The sequence below is a fragment of the Syngnathus floridae genome, chromosome 3, assembly GCF_059516105.1.
Source record: "Syngnathus floridae isolate MCC-2025c chromosome 3, RoL_Sflo_1.0, whole genome shotgun sequence".
Lineage (NCBI taxonomy): Eukaryota > Metazoa > Chordata > Actinopteri > Syngnathiformes > Syngnathidae > Syngnathus > Syngnathus floridae.
This window is the reverse complement of record NC_142415.1, coordinates 8,435,496-8,454,879: the sequence shown is the minus strand read 5'-3', so window position 1 is coordinate 8,454,879 and position 19,384 is coordinate 8,435,496. Positions and strand designations below refer to the sequence as shown.

General features: G+C 36.5%; 3 protein-coding genes across 6 annotated transcripts in view; 2 read left to right on the top strand and 1 right to left on the bottom strand.

The window, feature by feature from the left end:
* Positions 1 to 1,555: 1,555 nt before the first annotated feature.
* Positions 1,556 to 6,847, top strand: cln6a (CLN6 transmembrane ER protein a). The gene is made up of 7 exons (XM_088372280.1): positions 1,556 to 1,752; positions 2,975 to 3,095; positions 3,189 to 3,287; positions 3,471 to 3,659; positions 4,771 to 4,826; positions 5,243 to 5,365; positions 6,133 to 6,847. The coding sequence occupies exons 1-7, from the start codon at positions 1,691 to 1,693 to the stop codon at positions 6,401 to 6,403; spliced, it is 921 nt and encodes a 306-aa protein (XP_088228406.1). The 5' UTR covers positions 1,556 to 1,690; the 3' UTR covers positions 6,404 to 6,847.
* The window catches only part of adamts7 (ADAM metallopeptidase with thrombospondin type 1 motif 7), a 70,142-nt gene continuing 53,550 nt past the window's right edge, over positions 2,793 to 19,384 (bottom strand). The window contains exons 23-25 of one of the 4 annotated variants that reach the window (XM_088372276.1): positions 18,818 to 18,980; positions 17,939 to 17,971; positions 15,108 to 15,248 (exon numbers count right to left, since the gene is read on the bottom strand). In XM_088372276.1, the coding sequence (XP_088228402.1) occupies positions 17,967 to 17,971; positions 18,818 to 18,980 (168 nt within the window). In that variant the 3' untranslated portion in view covers positions 15,108 to 15,248; positions 17,939 to 17,966. Of the gene's footprint in view, positions 3,609 to 12,822; positions 15,249 to 17,938; positions 17,972 to 18,043; positions 18,544 to 18,817; positions 18,981 to 19,384 lie in introns of those variants that run through there. The other 3 variants (XM_088372275.1, XM_088372274.1, XM_088372273.1) reach the window with 3 other exon arrangements.
* Positions 8,059 to 10,831, top strand: calml4a (calmodulin-like 4a). Its single transcript, XM_088372281.1, has 5 exons — positions 8,059 to 8,176; positions 8,261 to 8,291; positions 8,574 to 8,714; positions 9,366 to 9,554; positions 10,220 to 10,831. Exons 1-5 carry the CDS (start codon positions 8,174 to 8,176, stop codon positions 10,315 to 10,317), a joined length of 462 nt encoding a protein of 153 aa, XP_088228407.1. The 5' UTR covers positions 8,059 to 8,173; the 3' UTR covers positions 10,318 to 10,831.

The window sequence follows — 19,384 nt, the reverse complement described above, 5'->3', positions numbered from 1 at the left end:
TTATTTATTGTTTTGATTTAGGGTTTGGATGTTAATATAAAAAAAATCCCAAAAGGATTAAAAATATTTTTGTGCAGCATGTTACGCAATTGGTTTGTCGTTAAATGGGAAAATGGGAAACAGATGGATACAGTCTGCCTGATCTTGAAGTCAACATACATAATGGAAAACACATGTGGACATCACCTTGAAGGTAAAACTACTAGATTTGCAGTCTTTGCATTTTTGTATTCAGCACTCAGTGGAGTGGAATATCCCAAATCTGTAATTTTTCTTCTTTATACACTGGTCACTTCCATCGCCCCCCCTTATGTCAATAATAGTGCCTCCCAGAGCACACAGTACACAGTCCAACCAAACAGTTAAATCAAGGCTAGTTCAAATTACAAAATACATCAATGTAATAAACAACAAATAAGTATGAAACTCTGAATAGCTATGTTTTAGAAATGGCTAGAAAATGAGTCTCGCCCAACAACCGCAGGGCACATAAAAATAAAAGAAATGCTTTGTAATGTGAGTTATCCACTGTTAAGAATTAGATTGTCCTTTTAAATATAACATCGCAGCTGTACTGTGTATCAAGCAGCACAGGCCATGCATAGAAACCAAACAGACAATGCCTTTTGTTTGATACGAAAATGTGGTGTCGGATTTGTTTATAAAGCTCCTTTTCTAAATTTAACAGCAAGCACCTTTTCATTTGTATTCAGCAGCTTGCTTATTATAGAACCGATTTTTCATGCGGTTTACTTTTGTTAACCACATCAAAGCATGTTTATTTGAATAAAGATCCAAATTTTCTTCATTTTTTTTTTCATTTAGCTGTGAGAGTTTATGCAAAGTTCTTGCGTTGTTGGTGTGTTTAGCGCTGTGTGAAACCATTTGCAGACATCTTTGTTATTTTTCTTTTGACGCTATCCACAAAATTGGAATGCAACTTTTGCCCCCACTAGCTCTGCTTCTCCGTAAGCACACAGCTTTCCCGACTGCACCCATTGTGGAGGTTCGGATAAATTCACGACTGGGCAAGGCTGGCCTTGTGTGGCCGTCACTTGAGGTCTCAATGATGTTTAAATGTATTTGTTTTGGATGCTAATTTATTTTTGCATGAGCTATTTGTCAAACTAAATTTAAAGATACAGTAATCCCTCGTTTATCGCGGATAATTGGTTCTAAAAACCACCCGCGATAAGTGAAATCCGCGAAGTACAGTCATCACCAAGAAGTACTGGGCAGGCTAACGAGTTAGCGGAAAGATGCTAATTCGCTATCGTGCTAACACGCGAAAACGGACTTCTAAAGAAATGTAAACGAACATTTGGAGCAATACAACATTGTCCTAAAGGTTAGACACATGTTTCCTCAATTTAGAAGTTTTAGTTTAACTTTTAAATTGTTTTTTAATTTGGAAAAAAAATCCGCGATGTAGTGAAGCCGCGATAAACGAAACGCGAAGTAGCGAGAGATCACTGTACATCCAGCTGAAAAAAAAAAAAAAAAGCCTTCCTTGCGCACATCTCAGCTGCATGCTGGTTGGTTGACAATGACTAGTCGGGGCGGTGACATGACGGTAAACAGGAAGTGAAGGACAAGCGAGAAGAAAATGCTAGTTTAATAACCTACGTGGTTTTTATTTTGTTTTTATTATATATTATCAAAAGCAACTGGATCCAACACGGCACCTAACATGCAGTCATTACGGAAACGCCGGGACAACCTTTTAACGTTTCGAACAAATTCACAAACTAGGTTGGTTTTGATTGAAGCGTTTAACAAAAGAGTGCTACTTGTGGTAGCTGTCGCGGTTCATTTCGTGTGCAATTCTGCTTGAAGTCTGCAGCTTGAGAAGTTATTTTCGTTTGGAGTTTTAGCAAAGCTTATCCTCGTCAGGGTGTGACAGGGTCGCATATTTGTTGATTATTACAATAAAGACGCAAACACGGAAGCTGATTGCTCTTTGTGTCTTGTTTTCTTGGTATCAACATCTGTCAAGTTCAATCAGCATGAGGGCAGCCAGTGTCATCCAGGTCTTGTTGTCTTTTAAAAGGTCAATGCGTTCCATTTGTGCCATGTGCCCTATGCATGAGTAGATAATTCAGTTTTTTTTTTTTTTTTTTAAATTAGGGGGTCTGTCAAAGACTGTTCTTTTAACTGTAAACACTCAAACCGACATATTAAACATTAAACTGGGGTGGTCGATAGCTGCAGGAAGAGCCTTTTACAGGCACTATATAAATGCAATTAAGCTTCACCATTGACTCATTGTGATTGTATACCACTAAACATGCTAAAATAAATCTTAATCATTTAAATTAATATATTTATGAATAAAGATTATTTCATATGACCTGAATTGTATTCTTTCAGGGTTATGATTACTATCTTACCATTATAAAGAACCACTGAACCAGTCACGCACAAATAAGTATTTTTGTTTATGTTAAAGTACTATTTTTCCTACAATAATAGGTAAGATAAAGTAATGCAATTTCTTTATTCAGTTTGTCCTATCCTCTGCACATTGTTGTACATATTGTATTCTCTGTTAATTTTTTAACCTGAGCCATTTAACCCTCTTTGAAATGCATTCAAATATTTTCTTTAATCCCAAATTTGTGTTTTCGTTAATTTCGATTTCCCCCAATAATCCTAAATATATTTTGTTTTATAGTGCTAAAACAGTCATGCCAATCAGTGTTAACCACAAAAATGATGGCAAGAGAAGGTTAAACATTTCTGAATTTGATCAATAATGGTCTGCAATCGTGTTTTCTTGGGTAAAGACAAAAAAATAATCGGAATCAACTGCATATATTTTGTGTGGATTAGGCAGACATAAAAATCTTAAGAAGTACTTTAACACTTAACATTTTGTGTGAGTTTATTAATTTCACATTTTTACATATGTGAATTACACGGCAAAAATATGTATTTGTGCTGCACTGTGTGTAACTAGTTTCATCTGTTTTAGCTGCGTACTTGGTTCGAAGACCAACATGGCACAGAAGAAAAAGCAAGATTTCCATTTAGATTTGTGGTTCTGCCTAACCCTGCAGAACTGGATTCTAGACTTTGGACGGCCTATTGTCATGGTAAGCAAGTATCCGTGTTCCCAGCATTTATATTTGTGTACAGTAAACAACAAAACAATGAGCGCTATTACTTTCTTGGTGTGCCATACATAGATCATACTTCCACTTGAGTGGTTTCCCCTGAACAAACCAAGCGCCGGAGACTATTTCCACATGGCCTACAATGTCATAACACCTTTCCTCATGCTTCGGGTAAGTGCGAACACATTGTCAGTATGCATTTGTCTTAAGATACCAAGGACACATCAATTAAAAGCTATAAATGTGGAATGAGATGACATGATTTGAAATGAACCCTCAGAGCCACTGGAGAGGTTTTCGAGGCAAATTCTTTGCCATCACAGGCATATTTTGTCTTGTCACTTTTTCTGTTAGTTGATTGAGCGCAGTCCAAGGGCGCTGCCCCGCTCAGCAGTTTACCTTTGCATCATCACTTTTGTCATGGGAGCCAGCATCCACCTGGTTGGAGACTCCATTAACCACAGACTTGTTCTGAGTGGCTACAAGCTCCACCTGTCAGTCAGAGAGAACCCGATCATGAGAGACCTCAAACCTGCCTCCCTGGTAAGGCTACCATTATGCCTGGGTGAGCTTTGTGAAAGCTTTTTACTGTATTTCACTCGTGAGATAGAACTGAAGTATGCCATTTTTGTTATAATAAACTTGTATTCATCTTTTGTTTGGTGACACAATGGCGACGCAAGATATTTCAAAGTGTCGTTCTCAAATTGGGCTCAATATAAATTTGGAAATTAGCTTTCCTCTGCATGTCACGTGTACATTACACGAAAGCCAAAATCTGATCAGTTTGTTTTCATCTTTTATTGACAATGCATAAAACAGTGGTGACATGGGACTTTAAATATTTATTTAGTTGCATTAAACAGTGTTATTTGTTTCATATTTAATTAAATATTGTACACTTATATATTAGGTTGCATCAAGAAAAGGTAAAAATGACTTCTCAATACATATCACATAAGACCAAACCTGCCTTCACATCCAGTCATTGGTTTATTGTATCGTTAAACTTTAACCATGCACACCAGCTCCAATGGATTTGTCTTCCATGACTAAGGATTTCTTCCACTGTTCATTACTCTACCCATGTCAATTCAAAAAGTAAAAAGTTGGACCGTAGACTACTTTTCTTGAGAGCTTGATGTTATTGATCATCTTGTAGGCCTTTTTGATAGTTACTCTAACAGGCTGGGTGAGAAAAAAGCATGCAGGGTAATGAAAAGAAGTCCTAAAATTTTAAATTATGACTACATACTACATAAAAAAACAATTTTTGTATTATGAGATTATGAAAGGGAAACTTTTAGGTTCAAGGCAATAAGGTTTGTTTGAACAGCACTAATTGGAGCAGATTGTATTTACTTGTTTTTTCCTTGGGATTTTGCATTCCAATCTATTGTTCCAAGCAGGTAACCGAATGGCCTTTTTTGTTACGCTTTTGTATTTATTTCTGACAACTAAAGTAAACAAGGTTGATTCATAAGTGAATATTTTCCAACACTGCCGCCTCTTTCCATACGTACCACAGTACGCACAAAAGGGGAAATGCAATAGGTGTCACTGTTGCGCAAGTGAACAACACATAGTCATTCAGGGGAAAGGTAATTTGGGATGAATGTGTTTTAATAATTCCCTACCTCTTGTTTATTTACAGATTGACTCGTTTGAGCTGTTGTATTTTTATGATGAACATCTGGGACATTTAATGTGGTAAGTTGGAGCGATAATCATCAGGAATAAACGTACCCAACATTGATATACGTATTACTCATTTGTGTGTGTTTTGAGACATAAAACTAACATATTTGAAAAGAAACAAAGACAAGCTCTAAAATAAAGAAAGCATAATGCAATAGATGCATGTCTTGAAGGGCTTGCTGTATTCTTGATTCACTGACTAAATTTAATTGCTGTGAAGGTTTGAGTTCTCGATATAGCATTCTTAACCTTTAAGTAATTTTAAAAATAAGGTACGATGTTTGTGAGGATGCAAGATGAATAGTAAATAAAAGAATGTATGCATATAGGATGCTGCAGCACACACACTAATTATTCCCTTTAAAGGGCAACTCATGAATAAAACTCAAGCAGTGCAGTTAACAAGAAGCCATCCTCTGGTGTCTTAGGTATATTCCCTTCTTTATCATTCTCTTCATCTACTTCACCGGATGTTTCACCGAGCCGACAGAGCAGATGAAGATTCCAGTCACAGGCCGGCTGTTACTTGTACCCAGCGCACTCTATTACTGGTCAGTTGTACTCATCATGTTCTACATTTGTGAATACGGGTAACTCACGATTCAAGACGGTCATGAATTAAGTCTTCTGCATCGTGTGGATGAGTGAGTCCTGCACAATGTGTTCCATTGCAGCCGTACTTTTAGGAAGCTTTTATGTCCTACTTTATACTTCATTTACATTTGATTTAACACCAGCTGTGGCTGGGTGCTTTACATGATTACTGTGGCCAGGAATACTGATTTCAAATGCATTTCTTTAATTATTGGTTATATTAATTTTAATTCTCCCATCTCCCCTTTTACCAGTGTAAAAAACAAACAATTAGACTTGACATTAAGAGTTAATAGTAAGAACCAATTTTAATATCCAGTTGTTAAGTTATTTGTTTGTCCTCCTCTGTGTTGGCCCTCGAGGCCTCGATGACCTTAGCGTCTAGATTTCCTCATGGGAAAGCTGACTGAGTGGGAGATACAACCTTCAAATGTAGATTGTACATTTTAAAAAGCTTTGTTTTATCAAGACTTGCCAAGGATAACCTTATCTCTTTACCCTCTGACAAACAGATTGCCAAGTTGAAATTTCAGGGGATTTACGAACATTAATTTGCAACTTACTAACATCGCTTGTCCCTGCTTCAACTTCCCGCTAGCTTGTAATTTTAATGATTAACAAGCTTCATGCTTGTTTGTTGTCTTGGCTCTTGCGAATGTTCAGGTTGTTTGTATTTGTAATGGTGTTGGGGTGATTGACTTTTTTGGTTTCATTTACTCCGCAGGTATTTGGTTACGGAAGGACAAATCACTGAACTGTTTCTCCTCACTTTTTTTGCAATGGTGGCCATGGTGATTCATCAAAGGTATAATGGCCTGAGACCAGACAGCAATGGTCTTTTCTTGTTCTATAGTTTTAGTGTTACTGTGCTTTTAGTGGCACTCTGGGTTGGTTATCTATGGAATGACCCGGTGCTACGCAACAAGTACCCTGGTTTTGTGTATGTTCCGGAACCGTGGTCCTACTACATGTTACATATACAAAAAGATCACTGAATCAGAACATTGTTACCTCATTACACTTTTTACTTTATGTTGACTTGAATTCTATTTGCTTTCCCCCTTTTCAATTACAATAGAGTCTATTAAATAGACAGTGATGAAGGAACTTTTTTTCTTTTTTTATGTTCTATTGTACTATGGCGTTATCATTTTCTGTATTTTTTTTACTTTTTTTCTTGTATTTCTTTTAATGTTCGAAATAAAATAAACAAACAGAACAAGAAAAATATTTTACAACAGTTTTACAAATTGTTATACTTTTTTTTAGTTTGTTTTTGTTTTCTAGTTGCTAAGGTTTTGGACAGTATTTGTCGTATTAGGTTTTTGACACTGCTCGGTTCGGACGCAACCGATTGTTACCAATGTATTCAATACCGACTGTCCTTGTGCTCAATGCAATACTGATGTCAATAATAAATGAATGGAATGTTTTCGGAATACTGTTGTATGTACTGTTAAGATTCTCTGCTCCCATTCTCGCACAATAATCCTTTGCACATTTGCCACTGTCTACTTTTTTTTTCAGTCCAGCATTTAAATGGTTCCTCACAATAATCCTTTTCACATTTGCCACTGTCTACTTTTTTTTCAGTCCAGCGTTTAAACGATACCTCTATTTGTATATTGCTGGTGTCAGGCCAAAACAACCCGTGTTCGAATTTGGTGAATTTAATATCTTTTCATAAATCAATACCATTGGTCAGTTCACATGTGCGTGTGCTATCTTCACAAATATTTGATCAGTCTTAAGTGTTGAATATGGCTTGCTCACTTTGACAGTATCATGCACAATGCAAAAATAAACAGGTTAAAATGTACCCCTTCAACTTTTTCACATTATAATCACAAACATGTTTTTTGTTGTTGTTGACATTTGATTTGATAGACCAAAACAGAATTGCATACAAGTGACAAATGGAATGAAAATGATACACAGTTTTCAAAACATTGTGATATATATCTGAAAAGTGCACCTTACATTGAAATCAGGCCCATGCACTCTGATAAAACCTCAATTTCACTGACACGCCTTCCTATGAGAAATTGCCATTTCAACGTACCACTGTCGAAGACATGTCAACTTTGTAGCTTCCACTGAAGCTACAAACTTCCCAGGATGGATGCACAGTATCCATTGCGGGGGCGGTAAGTGGAAAATTCAGGACAATTCCCCGAATGGCTGCTCCATTTCAGATTGACGCGGCCCAGCATTTGTTTTATATAGTTTTCTAATTAAATTGGCCCTCGTTCCTATCTAGTGTCCAATATACAGCCAAAAAGAAACATGTTAGAACAAGCTTCAGCCAAATGTGCAAAGGTAACAGATCTTTTCCGAGGAGGAAGAGGGTTCGAAGATGTTCCTGATCCCGAATGGTGAAATCACTGGTAAAATTACTAAATAAGTCCTTATTGATTGCATGATTCATTGTTTTCGCCCACCATCAGAAAATGATCAGCTCTGTAATCTGACTTATAAGTAGGTAATATTGCACTTTAAGCACTTGATTGTCTTTGCATTGTCTATTTTTATCTTAACTCAATTGTACTTAAAATCAATAGTTTGTTGTTATGTTGTAACTTGCTCTTGTTGCTTGCTTGGAAAGAATAGAGTTAAACTGTGCTGCACCTTGGATCTGGTATCTGCGTTTCCACAGCAACACATATTAAATTACACATAGGCTTGGTGCTGGACTTTAAACAGGTGGAGGGAGAGACTTCATGAAATCAATTTCTTCTTACTGGGAATCCACTTAAATACTTGAAATGGTAAGAACAATTGTTTGTGTTTGTACTTGCAAAACTTTGACTTTCACAGTTTTTAATTGTATACTTTATTATTTCATTACATAGGCAAAATTCTTTACACCAGCTCAAATCAATGGTAAGTTTTCTTCACCGCATACTTTGCACCACCATTCCTTCCCCGTCATTCACAAACGAATGTTTGAATGGGACTTGCCGATATGTCTGTTTTGATTTTTACCTTTTATGAGTGGGTTGGCAGTGAAATGGAAATAATGCGTGCTTTAGAATGCCATATGGAGCATTGTCATCTACTTCCTGAAAGTTAATTTTACTTTCAAGTAAAACGTGTTTGATGAGACGGTTTTGGCTAGTCGATTAACAGATGTCATACCGCAATTCACTATTATTTTCTTTGCAGAGTTCAAGGAGTGCTTCTCATTGTATGATAAGAAACAAAAGGGAAGGATTGACGTCAAGGACCTGATCACAGTTATGCGCTGCCTTGGGACAAGCCCCACACTTGGTGAAATTGAAAGACATTTTCAAGTTCATAAAATTGGTAAGTAAGCAATCAAACATTGACAGACCAACAGTTCTCTGAAATAAATTTAGCTGTGGTAGGATTAATTGCATTTTCATTACAATGGTCTCTATTAAATTTCAGATCTTTGACAAGGCCAAACAATCCCAATGTAAATCAGCCCCTTAGTAAATGCCATCCTCTTGCATATTCTAGTTTTAACATTTGGAGAAAGTTGCTCCAGTGCCACTATTCAGTGGAAATTAATTGAGTTGTTTTTGGTCATCTTGCTTATGACACTCAAAACATCTCCCTAGGTTGAAGCATTTAATTACATGATGAATAAACATAATTTATTCACCACCACAAATTATTATATTCAATTTACAATCAGAATATAATCTAGTAATTGGTAGTAAAATGAAACTGACACACCAGAGCCCGCAATCAGTACATCTTGTTTTGTGTGCAGAAAAAAAAAAAACCCTAGTGGACTTAATGGGTGGAAGCAATTAAATTGTATTCATTTTGTTCTTGTGTGGGGAAATATCACAATAAACGGAGTAAAACAAATTATGTTGTAAAAGATTAGTTGTGTTAAGAGACTTGTACAATAACACAAGCCTGTTTCATGGTTACTATTTCACTTGAATTGAGCAAGTAAATACTAATTGGTTCATTATGTTTTAGAAAAGTCAGGGAGCTTGGACTTCTCTACATTCCTGACCATGATGCACCGGCAGATACAACAGGAAGACCCGAAGGCAGAAATTCTTGAAGCCTTTAGGATGACAGACAAACAAAAGAAAGGATACATTCAAGCCTCGGAACTGAGAGCCAAGCTCACCATGTTGGGAGAGAAACTTACTGTTAAAGAAGGTAAGAAAAAGTAATATTAATTATAAAAGAATCCTACATTTAGAGTAAGTTTTTTATATTCTCTATTGCAAAATTGACTGTTCTGATTTATGTCAGAACTAAATAAAATCTCTTTCTGTAAAATGATTTGTCATAGTTATCATACAATTTTTTGCATCAGTTACTTGGTATTGGAACGTCATTGCTCAAGAGTTTCATATTGGTATTTGTTTGAAATGGTATCGAACATCCTACCAACTACAAATTTGTAAGATTTTGGTATACTGCCACACACCAGTGTTTACATAGCTGAAATAATCTCCTACCTACAACTGTGGAAACCTGAATTGCTTTGCCAGTGAACTCGAGTGGATGTCTAACAAATTTCAAGAGAATAAAATATAATAATATAGCTCGGAATATAAGTCAGTGATGAATGTACTTTATGATCATAAATTGTTTCGCTCCTGCAGCCTACTTTGGTAAGACTGTACAGAAGTCTAGATTCTCCATATTCCAACAGTTCAGTGTTCGCTGGCTGAGCCCAAAGGTTTTGAGTAATAGCTTGAGTGGAGCCCCGAGCTGACCTTTTAAGTAATAACACTTAGAAATTAAGTTCTCTGGCAGCATTCCAGTCTTTTGAAACGTTCTTTAAAAGCTTTTTTCTGTTTTCTTTTTTTGGATAGTGGAAGAGCTGTTCAAAGAAGCAAACATCAAACCAAGTGGAGTTGTTAACTATGAAGAGTTCACCGAAATGGTGACTCTACCACCTGTTGATTATTGAGTTGGGCCGGTGTAAGGAATAAACAAGCAGACATTACTCTGTGCGGCTTTAATTTGAATTTTTTCATTAAGTTTGCAAACATTTCAAGGTTTTATGTTTGTGTCTGTTGGGTCAAAGGTATCTCACTTAGTACAACTGGTTCTTTATAGTTAAAGTTTGAATGGCTGTTTGAAGTGGACTTATTCTATTATTTTTAGTATTGGTTTTCATTTAATATACACCTGAATTTCAATTTGACACAGACTTTGGGGTCCAGAATTTGGGAATCGCGTTAACCCCGAAAGTGTGTTGCGTAGAAAGGCATGTTTTTAGGCGGCCGATGGGGTCCTTTGTTGCGTTAATTTATGTCAGACATGTTGGGGAGCTGATAGAATCGTTTGCCGTCCGTCACTTTGAGTTGACATTTTAATAAGAGAGAAGTAATACGCAGGTGACAATATCACGCGGATTTAGTAAGTCATCTTTATGCTATGTGAATTGGATGGAAGAGAGAATAAAGCAGCCACTTATTCTACTACTGTGTCTGACCACATTCTTTGACTAATGAGTGACTGTGTGGATGAGGTGCTTCCGTGAACTTCCCCCTTTCCGGATCTAAAACAATCCTGATGATCCCTAACACTGTCATAAAGCAGTTATACAGTTCAAACAGCCCGACTTCTTATTGTCAACGCCTTTAAATTGGTCACATAAATTCATCAAATCACTAGCGCTAAGGTTTACGCGCTTGTCATTCAGCTTTGTACGGTCCTTATATCATCCATTTAAAATACTACTTGAAAATGTATTATGACAAAAAAAATTTGGGGTCCATGACCAAACCGCGTTAGACAGAAAGTCGCATCAAATCGAAGCCAGTAAAACCGAGATTTAGGTGTATATTTTTTGATTCATATTAAATATTTCATTCAAGGCAACAGATACATAACATATTTTTATGTTGGAGTTAAAATGATGATCATGCCTGAGAATTAAATTGTAAAATTAAGAAGATGAAATAAAAGTATTAAATTAATAATATAATTAATATATTTATATATATTGAATAATTAATAATGAAATAATATAATTAACTCAATCAGTTCTACTTTTTGAGCTTATCATGAAGGCGTATGAGTGAGGTCACACTCATGGTATGATGAAAGGTTTCAGGAGTACACAAGACAAAAATGGTAACCACTGAAAGGGTGGAGGGCTCAAGTCCCTGTTCATGGGCCAGGTCAAGGCCTCAAGACACCCCAGTGTTGAATTTCCCCTTGTGGAATAATGTGATTCTATTTAAAGCACACAGCATAATATGAACATATCTGAGGAATGAATTAATATTAATATTCACCCTCAAGTGTGTATTGTTTGACATTTAAAATTCATGTGGTACATTTGAATGGTATATTTGTGTCCAGTAAAACTGTATTTCATCCTTTGGTTTTTGGGGAAAAAAAACCATCTCTACCAGTTTTCAACAATTAACAGGCATTGTCAGTGAAATGGTTGAATTGTAAACTGTTTGAATGCTTATTCCGTAACCAGTGTGGTTAGTAATCAGAGTGCTGCACCGAATTCAGATATACTTGAGTACCCTAGGAAGGCACTGTTAATTTGAATGCCCAAAACAAATGTGTGTGTGTGCGTGCATGTATATATATATATATATATATATATATATATATATATATATATATATATATATATATATATACGTATATGTATTTTTTTTTTTTAGTATTTGGGTGCATATTTTAATATGCATGCAGTATATATACAAGATTATTTTCTGGGTAAAATCAAACTGCTGTGTTATAAGAGAACAGAAAATGTTTATGAATTGATAAATAAACATTTTGCCCTCATGAAAAATGTTGTGTTCATGTTTGACCTCATGAAAAACGTTGTGTTCCATGTGTCACTTAAAGTGCATGGAAAACATCGACACACCTCGACTCTAAGAGGTCATGAAAACCCTTGCAGAACACATATGGGCTTAATTCTCCCATTTATGAAGTGTTTGAATGTAAAAGTGAATTTTGAATGGTTGTGTGCAGATTACTCATCCCCAGTTAATAGAGGCTGCAGAAAATATGTACTCTTATCATTGTCATTCCTTCTATCACAAAAACCTGGACTTTCATCTGGGGTGTGTAGACATTTTATATCCATTACGTATTTCTTTGGTTTCTTGTCCCTGACGCCTCAGTAAATAATGAGAAAGTAAATTTGGATTTCAAAAAAGTGGATTTTGGCCAAAAATCTGTACCAACTGCATCAAAATGAAGAAAACAACTTGCTTTGGTGTTTTCAACATACACCTATGCTGAGAACACAGGCCACCACTATGAAATCAAGAGTATCGGCTAATATATAAATATAGAAAAATGTTGCATCAAATGCATCATTATGGCGTGCTCTAAAGTTTAGAGCACGCCATAATGATGTTTGGGTCTAGATGATTTCGAGTCTAAATGCATACTTCACAAAAACAAGGAAAAAGTTATGTGGAAAAATATGTTCTTTTTAATGCAGTTTATTATGCAGTACGTTTCGTGTTTAAGCCTCTGTGGTAAGACAAATTGAATAAAGTCACTGCAAATGTTGACAATCAAGTGCTGAGCCGATCAATTTTTGTGCTGAACACCATTACAACATCATGTCTTCAAATAAACCTGAAATATTCTAGCATTTGGCAAAGCAAATACAAACACGGCCAGCACACAGCTGTTAGTAACAATAGCACCAATGGTAAGACAACATGAGACGTGTGCAGGGGTTGCCATGGCAATGAATGAAATGCTTATTGCAGTGTGCTATCAGCAATGTTTTAAAGCTCTTACTTTGAGTTACAATAAAATCACAATCACAGGGCCAAGAAAATCCACTCAAAAAAGTGTATCACAGCTTTAAGTTAGTTAGATTTCATTTGGAGCGCTGGTAGGAGTAATTGATTACAGTATACAGAGTTAATGTGTAGTAGCCTTTAATGTTAATAAAATATTAAATTAAATTACAACAGCAAACTACAAAAACAATACTGCTGTCACCGCATTCGCTGCCCGGGTCCTAATAAAATCTTACATGTCATTATGTGAAATGTATTCTTGGTTAACCTGGTACTTCAGGCCTGTGCTGGTTGCTGACCTGAGAAATACTTACAATACATAAATTACAATCAAAAACCTAGTGACCTAGTGACCTAGTGAAGGTACAAAACACATTAAGAAAACAAATTTTAGAGTCTTATTAGCAGTCACAGATTTATATGTTACCAACAGGCGATAAAAGCTGTTTTGTTCCTTTCATTTCAACACAAAGTGATTGACAGCAGATTGTTATCATTTGTCATGAGACACACTACTGTGTATTCTGATTTATTATGCTACATCAAGAATATTTTAGTAAAACCCTAAAGACAGATAACTTTGTACTTTGTGGTTGCCAATTTTGTTTCAGAGAAGCTTTCAAAAAAAAAGAAAAAAAAAGATAAGAAAAACACTACCCTTACATGTACCACAGTGCCTTTAAGTGGAGAAATGACCAAATAAAAACCAAAATAGAATTCACAATACCTGGACCACAATATGAGCTTGACATATATATCTACGGTATTTTCCGGACTAAAAGGCGTACCTAAAAACCTACAATTTTCTCAAAAGCCGACAGTGCGCCTTATAGTCCAGTGCGCCTTATATATGGACCAAATTCCTAAATTTAAACTGGCCCGAAGCATTGTGTCATGAAATCAATCATAAGTGGCCCGCTGAAGACTATGGATCATGAATCAAAAAGACTATGGATCATTATTTTGTGATTATAAAGTAATTTGTTGCGTCTGAAGTCGAAATAAAAAAGATAACATGGAGAACGATTTGATTTGGATTAAAAATCTGACATGATGCATGAATGGTGCGCCTTATATAAGGACAAAGTTTTAAAATGGGCCATTCATTGAATGTATCATTATAGTCCGGTGCGCCTTATAGTCGGGACAATGCGGTAAGTAATGAAAAGCTAGATTTGATTGCTACTTAATTGACGATCCATAATCTGAAATGACATGAAAGGTACAATATTGAAATATTTAATAAAGGCACTGGGCCTGCCCATGCCTCACCTGAATTAAGGAGGCCATGTGGCCTTGAGCACCAAATTTTCTGCAGCTTTGATCACATTAAACATTAAAAATGCACACAGTGGATAATGTATTACCCTTTCACTGTCCTTGTACAGAGATTTGTTTTGAGATTGAGAACTACGGACCAGTGCACAGCTGAATTTTTGTTCAATGTACGTATCTGACCAAAAATGTTCAAACATTTGATGCCAAATCATCTGCCAAGACGAGACAATTAAATTTTGTATCCCCGCAATCATCTTCCACTTCTACATATACTAGCACATCTGCTGTGAGTCACCCTTTGTTAGCTGAATATGTGCAGTAATTAAGTGCTAGTAAACAAGACACTTATAGAATGCAAGCACCTGACATTGTTTTATCACACTCGGTACATGTGTATTTAGCTATTTCATTTATACATTCATTTGTATCGTACCTGCTACCAACCACAAATTTAGTTTTTCTAGTGTATATATACGGTGTATTCTAAGCTGGCTACATTGATGTGCAATCATGGCAGAGCACTATCTTCTGTAGCTTTTTGTCAGTGAGAGTTTTGCAATATATTATCTACAAAGTGAAACTAAACATTTACGTTCCCTCCATTAGCAAACAGAGAAGTTTAGCCGGCAGTCTGTTGAGGTGATAAAATCCATACTTTTAACGATGAGTGCTCATTGGTGATTGATGCGGCTGGCCCGGCCCGGTTGTTGCTTGCAGGTTTTGCAGCACTGCGCGAGCACGTTGGGCAACTGGCAACGGCCCAACCAGCGTAGAGTCTGACAGAAGCGGGAGGTGAGACGATCACGGAGACAAACCTCCCCTGTTTGGGGGACGGACACAGAAGTGACCAACAGATGGAAATGTGGGACAACTTCAAACCTTTGTTGACATGTGCAATAAACTTATTCAGTTTCATGAGTTTCATGTGCCAAAAAACTGACTTTGGAGTGCCTTGGGTGAAATAAGTGATTAAAATATATTTTTTTAAGTTCACTGTTCCAGATTTGTTTCTCCTTTTTTGGGACTGTATCACTATCCGGGAGGAAAGGAAACATCTGGATTTCTTCTTAGTGAATTCTCCTCTGCTTATGTTGCTGAAAAAGAAATGTTGGGGTCTGTGCACACAAAGTTAAGGGAGAAATATTCTTATTCAGATTTTCTGTACATTGATATTTCCAAATTACACCAATGCAGCCGTGTATATTATAATTTATAACCATGATGCAACTACATTGAAAGCTGGATCATTTGTCTCTCACGAGAGAACTCATAAAAGTATGTAAAGTGCACTGCTGTGGTTGCTAGACCTATAGCTGACTGTCATGCAGCATAAGGGAATGCTATGCGATCATCTGCTATGAAACAAGGTCACCATATAGATGTACTGCACTGACTGAAGAACAACACATGGCTTTTTCAAACTTTCTCCAGAGATTTGCATAGAACTGAGACTGCTCCATAGTGGGATATAAATAAAACAGGGCATTCAGCAAGACTGAGTGAATTTTGCAAGAATCCTTTCACTCATTGCTTTCGATATCTTTTTGTCTCATTATGAAGTGGTAGGAAGCACTCAATAGATCACAAGAGCCTTTTTGTAATCAAAAGTGCCATCATGGGGGTTAAGAAAAAAAAAGATAAAACAGCCCATGCCTTCCTGTTAGCATTACGTGGAGGCCAAAGGGGGAGCTTGATGACTTTAAAAGAAGACAAATATTTAACTGCAGTTCGTCAGCTATTCTGAGTGAGCCCTATCCTTCTAACATATGGTGATTGTGAAGTCCTCTAGGGTTTGCAATTCCTGACTGAAAGTACTTCAGAGTTCCTCCACGTACTGAACACTTTTTCTCCACTAGATGCAAATGTTTGTATCATAAGTTGTACATGACGCAATGGGATCAGTACCTTCCTTGGTGTGATGCAACAGACTGCAAAGTTAATGGCTGTCACATATAAATGATCCAGTTATGGGCATTCCTCCAATTTTTGGCAAAGGACGAGAAGCTTTTAAAAAAGGACGGACGAAGCAAGGACGGAAGTGGGTTCTTGTAATCGTAACTAACCGGGTAAAGTACTGATTGACAGAAACACTCCCAGCCTAAATCTGTTTTGCATGTAATCTGCCAATACAGATTAATCTACTTTCTGTCACCAAATTGGGCAAGGGCATGTCGTAAAAAATACCAAGGCTCAACGGGTCTGCCAAACATGGTAAAACTACACTTGCCCCAGCACTAAAATGAAGATGCGTCCGTGTATATATGCTGACTGCACAAACACATGTTTACCAAAATATGGCCCATAATGGCATTTTTATACGTTTGATCGTACACCATTGTTGTTCTTGCGTTTGACATTAACTTAAAAAGTTAAAACATTATGTTTTATTTTTTGTTGTTCTTTATGTAACAGTATTTTACTTAATTCTTGCACAAAAGAGGCAGATAAAATAAGACAGGTCTTCTTTCTAGATCGGAGAACATCTGTTTGTCTATTATGCTTTTTTCATTTAGAACGAATGACATAAATGATGGAAAATAAAATGAAATAAACAATGGAGGACAAACTACTCCCTAGAACACTATACAATGCTTTCTCACTGTCTCGATATCCACTTTCCAATCCCGGATTTGGTGAGCGGCTGGAGACCCTGGACTGGTCACTACCAATCGAACGGTTACAATTTAACCATTCACATTTACAACTGAAACAACTGGACTAAAATATCACTTTTCTATAGACGGTGCCATAAAATAGGTGAATACTGCTGAGATTGGCCATTTTACTTGTTTGAACAGATGCTAACATAAGCTCGCTAACCCACTCACTCAAATATTAAATATAGCCTACATATACTGGACATTAACTGCTGCTTGGAGACATTTTCCTTGCCAGTGATTAAAATGCAAGGTATCATTAGTTGTCAGGGGAGGGCTATACTATATATAATGTATCATATGTGCAGAATTTTTAGTATTAGCCTGCTTTTCTAGACATTGTATTAGACAATGTTAATATTCTCATTGTCTCATCGAGACGATATAATTTATTGGACTACAGCAAATGTCCAATGGTTATGCAACAAAATATTAAGTTAAATGTATTCCACTTTTCTAGGCCAGTTTTATTACTTTATTATTTAAAACTATTCGGTTGATCCCTGGACTATGGATATTTCTTTCTAAAGATTAAAAATCCGATATGGAAAGACGAGCAGAGTGCAAAAGCGCAGACCATTAAACATGATCTAACGTGATAGGTTAGACGTGTATGCCATCATAAACATTTGATTGCATTAGAGGGCTACAAAGGCACCAGCTGCAACTAAATATGCCTCATTTCCTGCGTATGTCTTTTCTTCTATTGGCTATGCTTGACCCGCTTCACGCATCTCTAGGGCTCCAGCAGGCCCAATATAGAAACAGTAATCAACAAATGGCAATGTGGAACATCATCAGTGGCTGATTTGAGTTGAAATATTGTGATGCACAAAGAGCTATTCTTATGTACCTGTATCATAGATTGCAGTTTACTGCTTTCAAACTGAAAAAAAAAAAAAAAAAGAGTCACATTGACGGTCTGTTAATAACATTTATACTATTTTAACCACATTTGCTTATTCTCTGCTACATGTGCATTTTTTTTCCCTCAAAATCAAGCAATATGTCAGCCATTGTCTAAAGCTCCGACCTCATACCTCATCGGAAGCCTTTCAGTGAAAGGAGCTCTAGGTTTCTGTTTTGTTAGGAGTTACAGATTGCATGGCCAGACAACTGCATTTTCTTTATGTTACTGTATATTTGTAATGTTTCCACAATAATAATGATGTTGGTTAATGATGATAATAATAATAATAAAACCTCAGTTTCCCTCTTTTTCAACTTTGAGCACGGGCCCCTCCAGAGGTCTCTGCACACTCTAGTTCAAAAGTATTCTTTTCTGAAGCGAAAGACGCTAATATTTGTTTGCTATAAAGATGATTGATTTAACAGTGGATTTTAGTTTTGCTCCAACCACCATTTTGTTTGAACCGATTATAAGGATCCTGTAGTCACATCTGTTATTGGACACTTGAAACCTCATTTCACAGTTGTCGTCTTCATTTGAGAGGAGGGCTAGAAAGCATGCAACAAATGGTATAATAATACAATCAGAAAAATGTGTGAAATTATGTGCATGATTGGGTTATGCTGATTTTAAGAGTTACATCAAATAGATATTTTGTCATATTATGTGTTGATTGAGATGCATTGTTACTTAAATGGAGGAGCCTTTTGAAGTTATGCAAATTCAGTCAAAGGTTTATCTTCTCCCAAACAAAACAAAAAAAAGCTATATGGAGAGTTGCCACACTTATTAATTGCGTGGGTATTATTTCTAACTCCTTACCAGAAGGGTGCCCGTGACACTTATCCAAGTTACACTTTTGTGTGCTCCCCGGTTGCACCTCATGGCCACACTGAGTTTCATTCAACACTTCTTCTGTCTCAGCTTTTGTGTTAACACACATGATAAGTCGCCGCCGCACTCCACCGCCACAGGAAGTAGAGCACTAAAGGGAAAAATGTGTCACTCGTAATACATAAAAGTCACTTCAAATGTTGCAGAAAGTGCTAATTAAAGTGTCAAAAGCTTGGTTATAAATAATAGTGTGACATGCAGATTCACTGGGGTGATTGAGTTATACAGTAGTTTGAAAATGCAGCATTGGGGAAAAAAAGTGTTTCAGATTTCTTTAATTACCTTATCTAGCATATGTATGGCAGCTATTCCAATCTAGTATCTGTTGAATTCTATTTTACAAACCACAGTGTCTCAGTGTCTGAGAATGGAAACATTATAAGGAATGCACCAATAAAGCCACATTCAAACTTGTCATTGTGCGTTTGTTTTTTAAATCGATGGCCAAGTTCTCCAGGCAACTCAAAAATGTTTTTATATTGATTCAGTGGCTCA

What these genes read in the sequence shown, in the direction of transcription:
- cln6a (XM_088372280.1), top strand. Translation starts at nt 1,691, where the DNA reads ATGCAGTCATTACGGAAACGCCGGGACAACCTTTTAACGTTTCGAACA. An exon ending in CGAACAAATTCACAAACTAG is followed by an intron (nt 1,753 to 2,974) that starts GTTGGTTTTGAT and finishes CATCTGTTTTAG; the next exon opens with CTGCGTACTTGGTTCGAAGA. An exon ending in ACCTCAAACCTGCCTCCCTG is followed by an intron (nt 3,660 to 4,770) that starts GTAAGGCTACCA and finishes GTTTATTTACAG; the next exon opens with ATTGACTCGTTTGAGCTGTT.
- calml4a (XM_088372281.1), top strand. An exon ending in TACACCAGCTCAAATCAATG is followed by an intron (nt 8,292 to 8,573) that starts GTAAGTTTTCTT and finishes TTTTCTTTGCAG; the next exon opens with AGTTCAAGGAGTGCTTCTCA. An exon ending in GAAACTTACTGTTAAAGAAG is followed by an intron (nt 9,555 to 10,219) that starts GTAAGAAAAAGT and finishes TTTTTTGGATAG; the next exon opens with TGGAAGAGCTGTTCAAAGAA.